This window comes from Erinaceus europaeus, chromosome 15 (assembly GCF_950295315.1).
Source record: "Erinaceus europaeus chromosome 15, mEriEur2.1, whole genome shotgun sequence".
In the NCBI taxonomy this organism is placed as follows: Eukaryota; Metazoa; Chordata; class Mammalia; order Eulipotyphla; family Erinaceidae; genus Erinaceus; species Erinaceus europaeus.
The window spans coordinates 84,589,207-84,608,550 of NC_080176.1; the positions used below are offsets into that span (position 1 = coordinate 84,589,207).

Genomic DNA, 19,344 nt, shown 5'->3' on the forward strand with positions numbered 1-19,344 from the left:
GCTAATGAAGACCATCAAACCTTGAAGAAGAGAAGAAGAAGAAAAAAAAAAGACTGGAACAGAACCATGAAAATAGCTAGAAAGTGATCAACAAAGTAACATTAAATGCCTACTCATCATAGTTACCTACATGTAGTTAATTCAATGTAATTGGACTAACCTCTACAATTTAACAACATCTAACAACTGAATGGTTTCTTTAAATATATATATATATATATAGGGAAATATTACATTCCATTTATTTTTATTTTTAAATTAATGTTCTGTATTTACTGAAATGAAAATGAACATAGAAATGCAGATAAGTTGTCAACAGTCACTTTAATAAAGAAATGGAGACAGAGGAAAGATGACAGATAGGGAGAGAGAGATAGGGAAGGGAGAATGGGAGGAAAAAAATAAGAGGGGATAAAACATGGCTGGGGATATTTTAATTTTAATGCGCTGCTCATATACTCAAGAACTCCAGTGTGAATTCCTTGTTTTATGATATAAGAAATTCTGGCAAATTTTGGTAGAATGGTGGAAACAGAATCACAATTTCTGAAGAGTTCCACCAATGTTGACAAGCATAAATCATGCTTGTTTTCATAGTTGGTTTGATTAGACTTACAGATCCCAGGTTATATCTAAATGTGCAAATATATTACTTTACCAGGATGGCGCTTTCTAAAGCTGCTGAAACTGGAGGCTATTTACTGTTAAACTCCAGTATTATGGACATTTGGAGATAAGAATATAGAGTTTGGAATGATTTCACCATGTTTCATTACTGTCAGATGATATCTGTTCTATTCCATTCCTTTATTACTCTATGTTCTTGTTTTAAAAAAATAGCATGGGGCTGATGTTGGTGTACTTGTTTGAGCACATGTTAATGTGTGCAAATCTCCCCGTTCAATACCCTGATCCCCACCTGCAGGGGAGAAACAGATCTGCAGTTCTATCATTCTCTCTCTCTCTGTCTCTCTCCATCTTTCATATAGGTTAATGATTCTAAGTAATGTTTTCATATCTATTATTAAGCACCTTGAAATAAAAGTAGTTGGAATATGCTATGAGACATATATATATATATATATATATATATATATATATATATATATATATATATCTGTCCACCTTATTTCTGTGCCTGTCCACCTTTTATTCCCACAGGCATAGATTTTTTTTTCTTGCCAAGTCAATCATGAATCAGTTGAGACAGGGTGAAATCATGTGAGCAGAGGTTAGGAAATAGTTTTGATTAATATGCTCTGTCTTGTTCTACTGGAATATAACATCACTTTACCAAAAAAAAAAAAAAATTCTCATGTTTTCTCTCAACCTGCTTCCCTGGAAATATCTGAAAACGGAGCTTCACAAATCAACAATTCTCAAAGTCAGAAAGCCACAGAAGTAACATTCAAATTTTCTCCTCTTCCTGGCTGGGGGGGTGGTGTAAGGCTGGGGAGGTGAAGCCACAACAACTGTGTTTAAACAAGTTTATTCTGATGCGCAAAGAATTCGTGCAATCAGTATTCTGAGCAGTATTCAGTAGGCAAATATAGGTTCCTGAATAAAGGATGAAGTGAGGGCCGAGGAGGGAGGTCAGCATTAGAGCAGAGAACCTGCAGGCCAGATGGTTCAGATTCAATCCCAACATCATAATATGTCAGCATTGAACAGTTCTCTGGTCTCTGTCTGTCTCTCTGTCTCTTTCTCTCTCTGTCATAAAACAAAGAAATTAATCTTCATGTTAAAAAAATAAGATGTGATTTGGAATGCATACACCACAGAGTTATTTCACAAAGGTAATATTTTTATAAGTCACTTTAGTGGCGCTGATTTTCATTATGCCAGATCAAGATGATCTTTCCCATGGAAATTGTAACACAGTCTTAAAAAACAACAGATTTGACACACATCTGGGGGGATAGAATGATGTATTGAGCATCAATGCAGAACAGAATAAAGCATAGTGTTCCAGGTAGATTCATGCATTGCCCTCCTCTTTACATGCCTAGTCTCCTGCTGGATGAAATAAAATCTCCTCTGTACCCATTGAATTGCAGATCCTTGGGAACTGACCAGTAGGAGCTGATGGAGTCTGAATATTTGACCATTAACAGTGCACTTGCTTAGGATGATACCTTTTGTAGGATGCAAGAAACAGTATCTAAGAAGGAAGGTCAGAGCCCTACAAACCATCAAAAGAAGGGTTTCAGTATGCTGTGTGGTACCAAATGCTGGGCTAGCATCACCGGAGAGGGAGACTCTGGAACTCGTGGCTGAGTGGGAACACAATGCAATTCCTTTATTGATCAGAGAAAACACCTTTTTATCTTTTGAAACGCAAGTGGCAGGTTGGAAAAGGAAATGGCTAGGAGAGGGGTTGGAGAGAAGGAAAGAGCTGGAAGGTAGCAAGCTTCCATCTAACCAGTGGGAATTAAACCAATACCCTGCAGGCAGGGCGGGTCTCAGGCAAAACAATGATTATGTAAATAGAACATAGTGTCAAACAATGCAGGGGACCTGGCATAATGACCAACATCCAAAGTGTGCAAAGTCTGGCCAAGTAGAAGCAGGTGAGAAAACAGACACTCTGCAAGTTCATTTTACCTGCTATCTGTTGCCTGGAGCTGGTCCTGAGGACTCCTTGGAGGAAAGTTATACAGTCCCTTTTTATTTGTTTGTAAATGTACCTCAATGATATTGCTATCTGGAGCCCTACTCATGTGGATGCTATTAGCCTCACATATTTGTTATTTCTCAGCTTTCTCCGGTGTCTACTGTGCTTATTGCATTCCTTGCCTCTTTATTATTTCTAAGTTTTATGTGCTAACATTTGGGCACAAAAACATTTTATTGAAAACAGAATGGTTCTTCTGGTTGCTTTGGAACACATTGTAGATTGTGGTGACATTTCACACACCCTTTTAAGTATTTATCTTTTCTGAAGGGCACTCAATGTCTGGTTTCTTTTATCATTTTAATTTTTTTTTCATTGCCCCCAGAGTTATCACTAGGACTCAATACCTGCACAATGAATCTACCACTCTTGGCAGCCATGTTTCCTTCTTTTCCCTCCTTTTTTTATTAGATAGGACAGAGAGAAATTGAGAGGAGAAGGCAAGACAGAGGAAAAAAAGAAAGAGAGACACTTACTTGACTGCTTGTCAAATTCCCCCCTGCAGACAGAGCAGTGGCTCAAACCTGGAGTGTTGTGCATGGTAATTAATATGTGAGTTCAGCCGGGTGCATTACTGCTATTTCAACACAAGCATTATTCTCTACATGCTCCCCCCCCAAAGGGATAAAAACACTTGAAACAGTCAGAGCACTCACAATCAAAGATATGATCCCTGCCTTTTTTTTTTTTTTTCCTCCAGGGTTATTGCTGGGCTCGGTGCCTGCACCATGAATCCACCGCTCCTGGAGGCCATTTTTCCCCCTTTTTGTTTCCCTAGTTGTTGCAGCCTCGTTGCAGTTATTATTGCCATTGTTGACGTTGCTTTGTTGTTGGATAGGACAGAGAGAAATGGAGAGAGGAGGGGAAGACAGAGAGAGGGGGAGAGAAAGATAGACACCTGCAGACCTGCTTCACCTATGGTGAAGCGACTCCCCTGCAGGTGGGGAGCCGGGGGCTCGAACCAGGATCCTTACGCTGGTCCCTGCGCTTTGCGCCACGTGCGCTTAACCCACTGCGCCACCTCCCGACCCCCCCTGCCTTGCATTTTTTAAAAAAAATTTATATTCATTTATTTATTCCCTTTTGTTGTCCTTGCTTTTTTTTATTGTTGTAGTTATTATTGCAGTCGTTGTTGTTGGATAGGACAGAGAGAAATGAAGAGAGGAGGGAAAGACAGAGAGGGGGAAAGAAAGATAGACACCTGCAGACCTGTTTCACCTATGGTGAAGCGAATCCCCTGCAGGTGGGGAGACGGCTCAAACCGGGATCCTTACGTAGGTCCTTACACTTTGTGCCAAGTGCGCTTAACCCGCTGCGCTACCACCGGACTTACATTTATTCATATTAAGATGAATTTTGGCAGGATATATGTTATTTCTTTTTTTAAAAAATTATATTTATTTATTTATTTATTTTCCCTTTCATTGCCTTGTTTTTTCATTTTTATTGTTGTAGTTGTTTGATGTCGTCGTTGTTGGATAGGACAGAGAGAAATGGAGAGAGGATAGAGGAGGAGAGAAAGATAGACACCTGCAGACCTGCTTCACCACCTGTCAAGCGACTCCCCTGCAGGTGGGGAGCCGGGGGCTCAAACCGAGATCCTTATGTCAGTTCTCGCGCTTTTGCAACACGTGTGCTTAACCTGCTGCACTACCTCCTGGCTCCCTGGATATATGTTATTTCTTGTCATTTTGTAAGTAATTCTTCGGTTGCTATTTTCAGACCTAAGATTGAGAAAAAGGAAAGAATTTGGAGAGAGTTTTTACACCCTTCCTCTTATAGTAAGGTCTTTTTCCCTGTGTACAAGGAATACCACTGACAGATAACTAATTCTAGATGTAGACGTGCAACTTACTCAGCGGTCTTGACAAAAAGAAACGGTTTGCTGTTCAGGCACTGACTGTATTCCCAAATCCCTGTTATATCTTGCTTTCATTTTCCTAGTATCTGAGCTCAGGGCTGTTTGATTGTCTATTTGTAATGCCACTGGAGTGGGAAGAGTGCTAGGAAGCTGAGTGGTTTCTTAGTGCTAAACGCTGGCACTTGGTGACACCCCATAAGTTCTGTTTATTTGTCAGGTAGTTACTTCACAGTAGGTACTCTGGAGACATTCCTTCAACTGTTATGGTTCATAAAAGGATGGACTTTTAGAAATTCATGCTTTTAGGGGTAGTAGACAGACATGGTGTCTAAATTGTGAGCAAGTATTTTCTATGCCAGGAGTTCTCAGTGTCGCATACATTCGGGGCACACAGTGATTTTAAGGTGTATGCAGCCTATGCTTGTGGATGAGTAGGTGGGTAGACAGATAAAAGACAGATAAATACTAAATACGTAAGTAAAGAGATATAGGTAATAGAATTGATCTCATTTTTGTCTTCTTATAGGAAATGAGTATGAACTCCACATATGTATTAATTTCATGGCTCAATTACCTAAGCAAAAGCTGAGATTTTAAAAATATATTTTTTTTTTCAATTTTTTATATTTATTTTCCCTTTTGTTGTCCTTGTTTTTTATTGTTGTTGTAGTTATTATTGTTGGTTTTGATATCATCGTTGTTAGATAGGACAGAGAGAAATGGAGAGAGGAGGGGAAGACAGAGAGGGGGAAAGAAAGAGAAACACCTGCAGACCTGCTTCACCGCCTGTGAAGTGACTCCCCTGCAGGTGGGGAGCTGGAGACTCCAGCCGGGGGCTCGAATCGGGATCCGTACACCCGTCCTTGCACTTTATACCACGTGTGCTTAACCCACTGTACTACCACCCGATTCCCTAAAATATATTTTTATCCTTCAAATATCTAGACACCTGAATAAACACTTTGTCTGTATGGCTCATCATTCTCACTCTGTCATGCTTAAGTTAAATTTAACCTGAGTGGAATCCAAATGCTGTTCTGAGGCATCAGTAGATGCTGATGGTGCAGAATTCCTGTCACAGGAGGTATGCCGCATATTATACAGACAGTGCCAGTTCAGAGCCAGAGCAAACATCCCGTGTTTAAGGTCCTAACATCATAACGGGTTGGGAGCACGTTCCTGAACGTATCAATCCCTTCGCCACAGTCGCTGCAGTATTCCACCTCGCAAGCAATTAATTCTCCAGCTCTGTCTCCAAAGTGCTAGTTGCAGTGAAATTCAAACTCACAGTGATGTGTCTGCTCCTGATTCTTAGACGTTTTGTGTGACACATTTTTTTTTGTAATTTACAACTTTTGCATCTCATATTTATCATGGAGTATAAGTCTGTTCATCAGTATTTGTGCGTTATTTGCCCTACATCAAGAAACTAGTGATAGGAAGGAGAAATATATTTTATCTCTATTTATTGCATAGAGAAATCAAGAGGGACAGGGTGATAGGAAGAGAGAGACACCTGCAGTGTTGCTTTACCACTCACAAAGCTTTTCCCCCTGCAGGTGGGGACCAGGGACTAGAACCCATGTCCTTGTGCATTGTAACATGTGCACTCAACCAAGTTTGCCACCACCTGACCCCAGAAGTATTTTTAAGGACACTTCAAAGACCATACAAAATTCTTTCCTTCCTTAAGCTTAAGTATAGCTTTTTTTTTTAATGCAGAGTCTGCCTAAAGCATTTACATGATGACCAAAGCCTGCAGATGTTTGATGTAGACATAAGTTGTCCCCTATATTTACGACACAGTAACCCATGACCTCATTATCAGACATTCAATGGCATAATAGCCAGGAATGAAAACAAGTGCATTTTCATTTTCTCTCATCCAATAATGTCTTGGGTGATGTGTCTAATCAGCTCTTCTTCCCACTTGTCATGAGGCCATTTATTTATGGTGGTTGAACTTTGTGAGTCCGTGCTTCAGTTCAGATAGTCACTAGAGAGCATACCCAGATGGCCAAGGTACTTGAAAGTAGACTCATACTCACTTGTCATCAAAGAAATGCAAATCTAAATAGCTCTGAAGTGCCACTTCAAATCTGTGAAAATGACCAATATCAAAAAGGTCAGAAACACCAGGTCCTAGTGGAGGTGCCTGGAAAACAAAAGAACCTTTGATGAGTGGAAATCAAAAACAGTATGGAGATTTCTCAAGGAAAATAAAATGCATATGCCATCAATTCTAAGACTAAATGATGATGACGTTTATTATTATTATTATTACTCCTGGTGGCTATTTTTTCCTTTTCTTTTTCTTTTTCTTTGTTCCTTTCATTCAGTATAACAGAGAGAAATTGGGAGCAGAAGGGAAATAGAGAGGGAGAGATAAAGATAGACATCTGCTGACCTGCTTCACCACTTCTGAAGCTTCCCTACTGCAGGTGAGGAACAAGGGCTTGAACCTGGATCTTGCTGGGATCCTTGAGCATAGTACTTTGTGCACTTAACCAGATGCGCCACTGCTGGCCCCCAAGATGAGCTCTCTATACAGATGAAAACAAGAACACAAATCCTAATAGATACATGCTTGCCTATGTTACAGAGCTCTGTGCAATGACCAAAACTTGGAAATCAGTTTATGTACCCAATGAAAGATGAGTGAATGAGGAAGTTGTGGTCCTTATACTTCATTATACTTCATTATACAAATGAAGTATAGTGTAGATATGACATAAGAAAGGAGAAAATCTGCAGCGGGTTAAGTGTAGATGGCACAAAGCACAAGGACTGGCATAAGGATCCCGGTTCGAGCCCCCAGCTCCCCACCTGTAGAGGAGTTGCTTCACAGGCGGTGAAGCAGGTCTGCATGTAGCTATCTTTCTCTCCCCCTCTCTGTCTTCCCCTCCTCTCTCCATTTCTCTCTGTCCTGTCCAACAATGACGACATCAATAACAACAATCATAATTACAATAATAAAAGAAATTTAAAAAGAAAGGAGAATGAATGAATGAGTTAAGAAGTGTACATTAAGGGTAGGAATAGATAGCACAGTAGTTATGCAAAGAGACTCTCATGCCTAAGGCTCCAAAACCCCAGGTTCAATCCCCCATACCATTGTAAGCCAGAACTGAGCAGTGCTCTGGTAAAAAAACAAAAACAAACAAACAAATAAAACTATATATATACTTCTTACCTTGCACCAAATGAAAATCGTAGTGTTTTGCAGTAGGGTTAGCAGGGGACACCAGGTTAAAGTCTCTGAAGACCACCAATCTACTAGGCAACCCAGTTTCCCATGCAGTCCCACCTCTTTTGATAGAATTTTCTCTATCCCTTTATTCCTGCAGAACGATTCAACGTGTATCTTATGCCAACGCCAAATCTCGATATTTATGGCGAGTGTACCATGCAGATCACTCATGAGAATATCTATCTCTGGGACATCCACAATGCCAAGGTCAAACTGGTGATGTGGCCTCTCAGCTCCCTGAGGAGATACGGGCGGGACTCCACTTGGTTCACATTTGAATCAGGAAGGTAAGTCAGCCCTGCTGTGGACAAGGGCAAATGTAGAATGGTAGTCCTCCTGCATTCCCCAGGGAAGGCCCATGGCATCGTTATTCAGGGTCTACTGTGTATATAAACGTAGAGTTCTTCCACATGCATTAACTCCTTCGGATTCTTGTGGATAATGTCAATTAGATTGTGTTAATTCTGTGGCAGCCCGATGATGCTATCTATTCGAAGAAATCTCAGTCTCTTACACTGGCATCAAACCAGTTTCATGAGTGTTTCAGGTTTGCGACATATTTCACCATCGTACCATGATAACTTCATTTTCGTATGTTCCCATGCAATGAGATTCCCAGAAAAATGAATGCGTCCAAGCTGTTATTTTGTGAGTTTTTACTCAACAAACTATTTTGACAGGAGTTATATATAAAAATGCTTAACTATTACTTGTTGGTTTGAGATTAGTGACTGCAATATTTAATTATCCAGATGTTTATGATAATATCATTTAGTGAGTTTTAAACATCAGTTCCAACATAACTGAAGGGAGATGGGTAAATTTGTAATTTATGAAAAGTGTAACTGAAATTCAAATCTTCATATGCTTAGGAAAATGAAATTGCTCTCTTGAGCACAGCCTGGATATGGCTGGAATTGTCTGAAGAGAATGTTCACTTCACCATCTTTGTTTGCAGACATACGTGTAGTTAGACATGAACTTTGATAGACAGACTCAGCCTCTGTGTGCTCCCACCCAGTTGATATATAGTGTCCATGAATCTATAGTAAACCTCATGTTTAGGGATTCTGTGAAAGTTTACATGGGTAGGATTTGTCCTCTATAAATTTAATTACAAGTCAGTCTTCACACTGGAGATTTGAATTATTATATTCTGAAAATGAATCTACAGTATCATAAGGCAATCATTGTCAGGTATGGTTGCACTTAATATAGCGATTTAAATTTCCTCTTAAGAAACTGTTAGATACTGCTTCAAGGTCAGAGCTTAATAAGATTCAACTAGAGTGTGCCCTGTATGTCTTTGAAAATTTTAAGGCAAAAAGAAAACTTGAGTGAAAGTAATTTGATGTGGCTGGAGCCCTCTGGCCCTCAGGTGACATTAAAAACCTTGGTCTCAGGCTTTCTTTTTTTTAAAATTTTTTATTTATAAAAAGGAAGCATTAACAAAACCATAGGATAAGAGGGGTACAACTTTGCACATTTCCCACCACCAGAACTCAGTATCCCATCCTCTCCCCTGATAGCTTTCCTATTCTTTAACCCTCTGGGAGTATGGACCCAAGGTCATTGTGGGATGCAGAAGGTTGAAGGTCTGACTTCTGTAGTTTCTTCCCCGCTGAACATGGTCGTTGACAGGTCTATCCGTACTCCCAGCCTGCCTCTCTCTTTCCCTAGTGGGAAAGGGCTCTGGGGAAGCAGAGCTCCAGGATACACTGGTGGTGTCGTCTGTCTGGGGAAGTCTGGTCGCATCATGCTAGCATCTGGTACCTGGTGGCTGGAAAGAGAGTTAACATACAGAGCTAAACAAATTGCTGAACAATCATGGACCTAAAGGCTGGAATAGTGCAGATGAAGTGTTGGGGGGGTCCTCCATTTTGTAGAGAGTCTGCAAGATGTTAGTTTACTGACTAGTTGCTCCCTCAGTATGTCTCCCTAGATACTAAAATCATGATAGTCACCACATCCAAATACAGTCTTTATATTAGGTGTTTATGATAAGAGAATTACGTACTAGAGATTCATTGAGCCACAACTGATCATGCATTTCTTTCTTTATTTTTTATTTATTTATCAGTTTATTTATTGCCACCAGGTTTAGCTGGGGCTCGATGCTGGCAAGACAAGTTCACTCTTTGCCACCATATTTTTTCCTTTTCCTTTTTTCTCTGATAGGACAGAGAGAAATTGAGAGGAGAGGGGGAGATAGAGAGAGAGAGAGAGAGAGAGAGAGAGAGAGAAAGAGACCTGCAGACCTGCTTTACCTCTCATGAAATGCCCCCTCTGCAGGTGGGGAGTTGCTGTTCAAACCCGGGTCCTTGCACGTGGTGGTGCGTGTGTACTCGTGTACGCATGTGTGTGTGTATGTGTGTTTAACCAGGTGTGACACCACCTGGACTCTCTGTTTTGTGGAACTGCAACCTCATGCATATACAATTACATTGTTTTCATATAGAGAGATACAGAGATAGAGAGAGACACCGCAGCTCCAGAACTCCGTCCATTGCCATATCACTGGCCCAGTGCTAAGCCCAGTGAGCTGTCTCTCTCAGTCTCATACATTTTTCTACTGGACCTAAAAGTTAGTGACTTGAACTTGATGTGTTGTTGGGGCACCACAGTGATGGACTCAGGGCAACAAGGAGGAGGATGGTGTGGGGAGGCCTTGGAGTCCTGATGCTACGTGATGGAAAAGTGTTTTGTAAATATGTGTCACTGGGAGATGAGAAATCCTATCCATATCTCACCAAGTCTACTGTCAAAAAAATCAACTCCCCCACCCCCCAATGACATTTTACCTTTTTTAATTTAGAGCAACGTGCCATGTCTGTATCCTCTTTTCAAAAGACAAACTACTCAGGATTTTAAATAGTGACACTTGTTGTCTTTTAGATATGCTGAATTTTCTCTCTATGTATACCTGTCCATCAGAGTGTTTCCAATTTCTCCTTGCCACAAGAACCGACTAGCTCTCCACGGGTTTATCAAACTCTTCACATGAAAGCTGTTTTATCTGACAGCCAATAACACTTCCTCTTCTGTGATCATGATGATTTCTTGCCATTGTAGGGACTTCACCTGTTAAGTGCACATAGTATGAAGCACAAGGGACTGTGAAAGGATCCCGGTTCGAGGCCCCGGTTCCCCACCTGTAAGTGGGTCACTTCACAAGTGGTGAAGCAGGCCTGCAGGTGTCTTTCCTCCTCCTCTCTCAATAGTAGTAACCCTGGAGGCAAAAAAAAAAAAAAAAAGTGGAGGGAGAGGGGAGAGGAGAAAAGGCATTGTCATACCACAGCTTTCTGCTTCCCAGTGTGTAGGGCAGGGGGCAGATTCAAGCCTGGCCTGAGCCTGGTACCTGGCAAAGCAAGCACCCTCCTAGGTGGGTTATCCTGCTGACCCAATCTTGATTATTTTTTAATTTTTGTTTTTCATTGTTGGATAGAAATGGAGAATAAAAAATTGAGGGGGGGAGAGATAGAGAGGAGGAGAGACAGAGAGATACCAGCAGCCCTGCTTCACCACTTGTGAAGCTTTCCCCCTACAGGTAGAGACAAGGGGTTGAACCTGGGTCCTTGAGCACTGTAGTGTGAGTGCATAATCAGGTGTACCACCACCTGCCCCCATCTTGATTTTTTAAATAAGTGTAAAACATGAATGTATTCTAAACCACTAAAGTGGTATCAAAACTTCCAAGTACTAGAAGTTTCTGTCTCATATTAGTGACCTGTTTGCCAGGTTAAAAAAATAAATAAATTCTTATAAGAAAGTTTTACCTACATATCACCTTGGAAGCCACATACCTTGAAGCCTTGGGAGTCAGAACTAGACTTGGAGCACAGCTCTGTCTTGTTAATAATTTAGTATGCACCATTTGACCCCCTCTGGCTTCTGCTTTGCTTCTTTGCATTAGAATCCTAATCTGCTCTCCCTCCATACGTCTGGAGAGGCTTGTTAAATGGGTGAACAAGCAGCAGTTAGTATTTCCATATAACGTGCATTTAAGAAATCATGAGTGCCTGCTCAGAGAAATTATCTCATTTTCTTTTTGTGGTTTGTGAATGAGGTGTCTACTGAGGTCTGAAGAGTACTCTTCCTAGAGAACTCCTGTAAACTATTACAGTCAGTAAAGACACTGGGAATGGGTGAAAAATAAATCAAGCTGAAAACTTGGAAGAAGCTTGTGTTCAAATGCTGGGAATTCTTGTCGCCTGTCATAAGTCGAATTTGAAAGCAGGAAAAATGGGTTAGTATAAGACATTGTGGCTGAGGTAAGTGGCCACCACCGAGTTACTATCTTTTCTTTTAAAAAAAGATTATTTCTGTAGTTATTCATTTACTTCTTTGTTTTGAGAGAGAAAACACAGAACGTAAGCCCTGTGACATGAGAACAGAGGCAGGGCATCAGAGGCTGTCAGCAGGAAACAGGTGCATTGATACAGCCAAGCTCAGAAGGCATTCCCAAATTCTGCACTCTGATCAATATCCTCACTTTATACATTTTGTGATTCTTCAAAATTACACAAAGTTACACAGATGGCAGGGATGGGGCATGTCACACTCTGTGGCTAGCACCCCCAAGCAGCAAGGTTTCTTGATAATTAGAAAGAGAAAAAGAGGAAAAAACAAGTGGGCAAGGGATCCAGGGAGGAGGAATGGAAATAGTGTTATCTGACTGTGTTCAGTCAAGTTCACTGAAGCAGAAAAGTCGTCTGTATTTTTTTTCCCACTTTCGGTCTTTGCCAGAATAGTTTTGCCAATGTCCGTCTGGCATGTATTTCAATGAAAAAGACTATTCCGCTCTAGCTCTACACCTGTAGTGCTGGGGACTGAACTTGAGGCCTTACCCTTGTAAGTCCTATACTCTTCTTCTAAGTGACTGTCTTTATGCTCCTGGTGCTTGGAGCCTCATCTTATGGACCAGTAGACATCCGTTTCCTTGAACTCTTTAAGATGTGAAATTCTTTGGGAAAAGTTAGCATTTTGATATTACTGCCTGTGGGGAAGCCAAGTTGCAGAGAAGTGAAAATCATGCTTCTTGGGGAAATGTATCCTTGTGACAAAAAAAGAAAAAATATATATTGAAAACTCACCATTTCCTCAATAAATCTATATTTGAGGGAAAAAAAAGAAAACCATACTTTTAATGGTTTTTTTATTTATGGTTTAGTAATTATTTACAAGATTGTAAGATTGCAGGGAAAACTCTGAAATTCCAAAACAGAACTTGAGTTACCAAAGAGAGGAAATTGGGTGACTAGAAAGGAGGGGTTTCCATTGAGAGTAAAACCTTGGCACTAAAGGTGTGATAACACACCGTTTGAAGAGAGGTGAAATAGTTCACCTGAAATATATACAGTCACGTGAACCCTCATCGCCTCAATGAAGAAGAAATCATATGTGCAAACACTTGTAGCTGAAAGATCAAAGTAGCTTATTCACAGCAACCAGGAACTGGAAAGCACTCAAATGGCCCTCAGGACATGACTAGGCTGACAGATGATGACACAGTTAGTCAGCAGGATGCTACTAACCAGTGTCACACATCATCCCAAACATGTTACTCAAAGCCACATTTGTCTTTCCATTTGTAGAAAGTCCTACAGCCACTAAGACTAATTGGTAGGAACAGTAAGTAAGTTGGCAGTTGCCTAGGATTGCATAAAAGACACCAACGGATACTTGAGTTTGGTGAAAATATCTTATATGTAGGGGACAGGTAATGTGCCTGATTAAGCACACACATTGCCACATGCAAGGACTTGGGTTCAAGCCCCACTCCCCACCTACAGGGAATACTCTTCACAAGCAGATCTTCACGTGTCTCCTTTTCTCTCTCCCTATTCCCGTTCCCTTCTCAATTTCTTTCTGTCCTATCAAAACAAGAAGGGGAAAAAGGAAGAAAGGAAGGAAGGAAGGAAAGGAGGAAAAATGGCCACCAAGAAGAGTAGATCTGTATAGTGTGGGCACTGAGCCCCAACGGTAACCCTGATGGCAGTAAAAATAAATAACTAAAGTTTAACAGTTACATGAGAATTATTCTTAATCTTGACATTGTTCAAAAGCCACATAAAAGTTTACGAAAAAAGTGGTATTATGATTTATACCCAATGTCTTAATGTAATATATATATATATGTATGTATATACATATATATATATATATATATATATGAAGAGAAAGTAGAAGAAGGTTTACTCTTACTGTATAGGTTTTTATACTGTCTATATATTTGATGATGAATATTGATTATTTTTACAATAAATACTTCCTTTGGAAGTAATAGAGCGAGAAGGGGTAGGAAACACCCCAAGTATCCTCAGACTAGGCTTTCAAAGACTGAAGGACACACTTAGGCCTTTGTTCCTTGGCAGATACAGGAAGGTTAGAAACTTGTTTTTGTGACCTGTGCAGGTGCTGTATACACTTTCTTACTTTCTAAGTTTCCTTTTTTGTGGCCACCAAGGTTATCGCTGAGGCTCCTGCATGATTCTACCACATAAGCAGGCTCTTCTTCTTACCATTATTTTAGCTTTATTTTAAGAGTGAGAGGTACAAGATAGCACTGTTCCTACACTCAAGGAGCTTCTTCCTTGCAGGTCAGAAACTCAAACTCAGGTCCTCACATTTGGTAAAATATGTGCTTTACCTGGGCAGGTACATCCACCCCCTCCCTTTTCTTTCTTTGTATAGAGCTTCTTTTTAACACTGAATATTATTATTGTTACTTTTAATATTTTATTTATTATTTTGCATAGAGGCAGCGAGAAATTGAGGGAGAAAATAGTGGGAAAGAGAGACATGCAGCACTGTTTCACTGCTCGTGAACCTTCCTCCCTGCAGAAAGGAACCGGGGGCATAAATCTGGGTCCTTAAGAGCTCTCATGTGTGTACTCAACCAGGTGCACTGCCACCCTGGACCAGTAGTGCATATGATATGATTTAAAAAGTGACTACCTACTTTAGAGAGAGAAGTGGGAAGGGGAAATGTGAAACCACTCATAATTTAGTTATCCGTTTGAAATATATGGGTGCACCTTTCCCCATATACTGATATTTTAAAAGTCATGTCAATTAAAAGTGTCTTTGACAGAGGACCTAGTGGGAGTTGTATTGTGATATGGAAAACTAAGAAATGTTATGCATGTACAAACTATTGTATTTACTGTTGAATGTAAAATATTAATTCCCCAATAAAGAAATTTAAAAAAAATAAAGGTGTCTTTGATTTTGACTTAGTCACATATTGAGAAGCAATATCCTTGTTGAGCTTAGACTGGAGTGGCTGTATGTATCTGAGGCTACAATCGCTAATTTGACATTAAGGTGTTTCCCAAATGAACTCATAAACAAAGCCGCACTGACCATCTGTTGAAAGATGTGAGAATCTCTGATTATCTTCTTAGCAGAACCTGGTTAAAGGACAGTGAGGCCAAAGGACAGACATGTTTTCAAGCATCTTCACAATGTAGCAAATTGCTCTCAAGGAGACTTGTGGCAGCCCATCCGCCCTCTAATGCTGCGGAGAGAATGACCTTCTTGACCCCTCAACCACCAACATTCAAGCAATGATTTAGATGTTTCTATTTTAAGAGAGGATGCAGATAGCTCATTATTATTTTTTCCCTCTGTCCTATGTTTTTTTGTTTTTTCTCTCTCTCTTTAAGATTGGAGAGTGTCCTTGTGTTGATTCTCCCTTTGTCATTTCGTCCACTAAATTGTAGGTGCACTTTGCCCTCTTTTAATGGGGATATTGACCATTTTCTCTGGTGTGTCTATTTTTAAATTCAGACAGTCTTCCTCTTGTTTATTAAAGAGAGCTGAAGGCAGACAGTTTCCCCATGCCTGGTCCGGAGAAATCAAAGTAGACAGTGTGTTTCTTGGGTGTGGAAGGTTGTATAAGACTTGGGAAATGGGGGTCTGGCGGTAGCGCAGCAGGTTGAGCACACGTGGCGCTATGGGCAAGGACTGGCCTAGGGATACTGGTTCGAGCCCCTGGCTCCCCACCTGCAGGGGAGTTGCTTCACAGGCAGTGAGGCAGGGCTGCAGGTGTCTGTCTTTCTCTCCTCCTCTCTGTCTTCCCCTCCTCTCTCCATTTCTCTCTGTCCTATCCAACAACGACGACATCAGCAATAGTGATAGTAATAACTGCAACAAGGATAAAACAACCAGGGCAACAAAGGGGAAAAGATGGCCTCCAGGAGCGGTGGATTCGTGGTGATAACCGAGCCCCAGTGATAACCCTGGAGGCGAAAAAAAAAAAAGTCAGAAGACATAAAGGACAGACTGGCAAGTGACACTTAGCCTTAAGCATTCCACTTGTAGTCATTGGGTTTTATTTCATTTGCTAGTTGCCAAAGGTTCGCTGTGGGGTATCACTTTTCCATTACTTAATGACTGTAGATATTGGGAAATAATAAAGCTTGCTTTATCGAGATAAATTGTTTTTCTTTTCATTGCTAGACTTTTTTTTTTTTTTTACAGTTTAGTGATATAGTGGAATCCTACAATGCCTTTGAAAAAAGTTTTTTTATAAAGTTTATAAAGTTTTGGTTCAATGCCTATTTATCACAATACTTAATGTAACAAAACTGGTGCTTAAAAAACATACATTTTAGAGGGCCAGTGGTGGCATACCTGGTTGAGCAGACATGTTATAGTACACAAGGACTAGGGTTCAAGCCCCCAGTCCCTGCCTGCAGGGGGAAAGTTGTGCAAGTGGTGAAGCAGGGCTGCAGGTGTCTCTCTGCTTCTTACCCTATCTCCCCCTCCTCTCAATTTCTGTCTGTTTCTACCCAACAAATCAATACATATTTTTAAAAATTTAAATATATATACATATATATATACATTTTAGTAGCATTAACATTATTGTCTCTATTTAGAAGCTATAGAAAAAACATAGTTGGAGATAGTCACATATTTGACAAAGCACTTGATACCAGATTATTAAAAAAAAAAGTTCAAAATTCAACAAATCAGAAACAATACAACCAATTTCAAAGTAGGCAAGAGTTAGAAGTTTCAAATATTAAATTGATAAGTAAATAACAGAAAACAATAGAGAGGCACAATTATGTGCCTAGTATAACAGGTTCAATTAAAAAAAATAACAGAAAACAACAGAGACACAACTATGTACCTAGTATAACTGGTTCAATTAAAAAAAATCTGTGGGTATCAGGCAGTAGCACAGTGAGTTAAGCACACATGATGCAAAGCACAAGGACCAGCATAAGGATTAGGTTCCAGCTCCCCACCTGCAGGGGGGTCACTTCACAAGCAATGGTCTCCAGGTGTCTATCTTTCTCTTTCTCTCTTTGTCTTCCCCTCCTCTCACAATTTCACTCTGTGCTATCCAACAACAATTAACAGCAAGGACAACAAAAGAGGAAATAATAGCCACCAGAAGCAGTGAATTCCTAGTGCCTGCACAGAACTCCAGTGATAACCCTGGAAGGAAAAAAAAAAATCTGTGACTAGGGAGACAGCATAATTGTTATACAAAAAGAATTTCATTACTTAGGCTCTGAGGTCTCAGGTTAAATCCCCAGCAACACTGTAAAACAAAGATGAGCAGTGCTCTGCTCCTCCTCTCTGTGTCTTTCTTTCTGACCATCCTTTCTTATGAAAATAAACTATTTAAGAAGTAAAATCTGACAACAGGTGCTGACAGTAATGTAGAGAGAGCAAATGCAACTCTAATATTAGTGGGAATGCAAAGTGATATGGCCATTTTGAAAAGCAATTTAGAGTGCACATAATCTTCTACACATTTGACATATAACCCCACTACATTGCTCCAGTAAGAATTAAAATGTGTGGTCACACAAGACCTTGCAGATAAATGTTTATAGTCACTACAGTTGTAATTGCCAAATGTCCCATACTGAGTGGGGAAACTGGTAATGGATAAATGGAGTGATAGCCTACACGCTGTTACAAAATGAAGCAAAGCCCCAAACCTCCGGCTAGATTCTGCTTTCCTTAAGAACTTTTTATCTTCTTTCCAGAGTCCATTTTAGCTTTACTGCAAAGACAAATGGGGCACAAAGTTACAAAAAACGTCTGATGGTGGGATTGCAAACCCACCATGACAAGCAGTGTTGCCAAGCCCCCTTATTTGACCCTGATCATGTGCCTGGCTCTTGTGTGGGGATCCCTCTCTCAGGCACAGATTCTCCGTGTGGCTGTTTCTGTTGTGCACTGTTGGTCTGCTTCTAATTCTGCTTCTAAAACCCCTTCTGTTTCATTGGTTTAATCCCCCCTGCTGAACACTGTATTCTATTTACATAAACCACTGTTAACTAAGCACCACCCTGCCTGCAGGGCATTGGTTTAATCCCCACTGGTTCAGGATGTCTTTTTGCTCCACCCCCTCTCCTTGTCACACTCTGATTTGCACCAGTCTCTTTTCGCTCCACCCTCTCTACGTCACATCCTGTTTCCACCCTACTTGACGAGTATATATATAAGGACAGGATTGTGATTATAGATAGTTTAGATGGCTTAGATGGTGCTGCATTCCACATGAATAAAGAGATACTGCGTACAGCTCAGCCATGAGTCCCTGGTCATCTGTCTCCCACAAGCCATGAATCCCTGGTCGTCTGTCTCCCACCCGCAAAGCTAGCCTGGCAGCACACCAGAAGCAGCTGCTTAGGAGAATATTAGCCGAGGCAGCAGAGGTGAATCTTTACAGAACTCTTAGTGTCTGTTGCTAGTGCCGCGACAGAAGATGGCCAGGAGACCGTGTTTAGGAATGATCCATTTATTGAGTAGCAAAGCAGGATTTTTGAGGGTTCACAGGAGGAAGTAACATGTACATTCCATATATGGTCAGAGAAGCAAGGGGTCAGGGGAGGGTGAGAATCAGTTAAAGGAATGAGGAACCAGGGTTATCAGTAACCAGCAGCCAGAGGGGAGTCCTGAGGGCAGAGAGAAGATGGATCAGATATGATCAAAGGAATGGAAGGGATGAGGAAGGAGGGAGGGGAACCTTCGGTTACTGTTTGATAGAGCAGAACAATGATATATAGTTAACAGGGAGCGGGCTATTGTGTCAGGGAATGTGGGGGTTCTTGTGAGGCAGGGAGACTAATAGGTGGGGCAGATCATGGAGGTCGCCTCCTTCCTTGCTCAACCTCTTAGTAGAGAGAGACTGATAGGATGGTCATGCCCCTCAGGCACCCTCCTTTCATTGGGGGGGTCCCGCCATGATCTACCGTGTCCTCACAATTCCCTACAATCATGTGCAGCTGTCAGGGGTCTGTTTGCTTCACTATGAAAAGGGAGAAATATTCAGGGCTGGAAAAGTATCTCCACAGTTTGCCAGATCCCTGCCCTAGATTTGAGCCCTGGAGCCACTGTTAACAGTGCCACAGAAACTGAGGAAACTCTCGGACCATGATTTCTTTCCCATTCCCACTCTCTCTGTCTCATTATAGGAATGAAAAGTAGGTCAGGAGCAGTGCAATTCTGCACATTGTACCAGCTTCATAAAGAAGAAGGAAGTCTCTTTCAGTCTTTGAAATCTCTTAGCCCATTCCCTGTGATGCA

General features: G+C 40.9%; 1 protein-coding gene across 2 annotated transcripts in view; it reads left to right on the top strand.

Annotated features, from left to right (window-relative positions):
- Window positions 1–19,344, top strand: part of DOK6 (docking protein 6) — a 541,316-nt gene that overhangs the window by 302,370 nt on the left and 219,602 nt on the right. For both annotated transcript variants that reach the window (XM_007524063.3, XM_060174025.1), the window contains one exon: window positions 7,883–8,072. In XM_007524063.3, coding sequence (XP_007524125.3) covers window positions 7,883–8,072 — 190 coding nt within the window. The remainder of the gene's footprint in view (window positions 1–7,882; window positions 8,073–19,344) is intronic.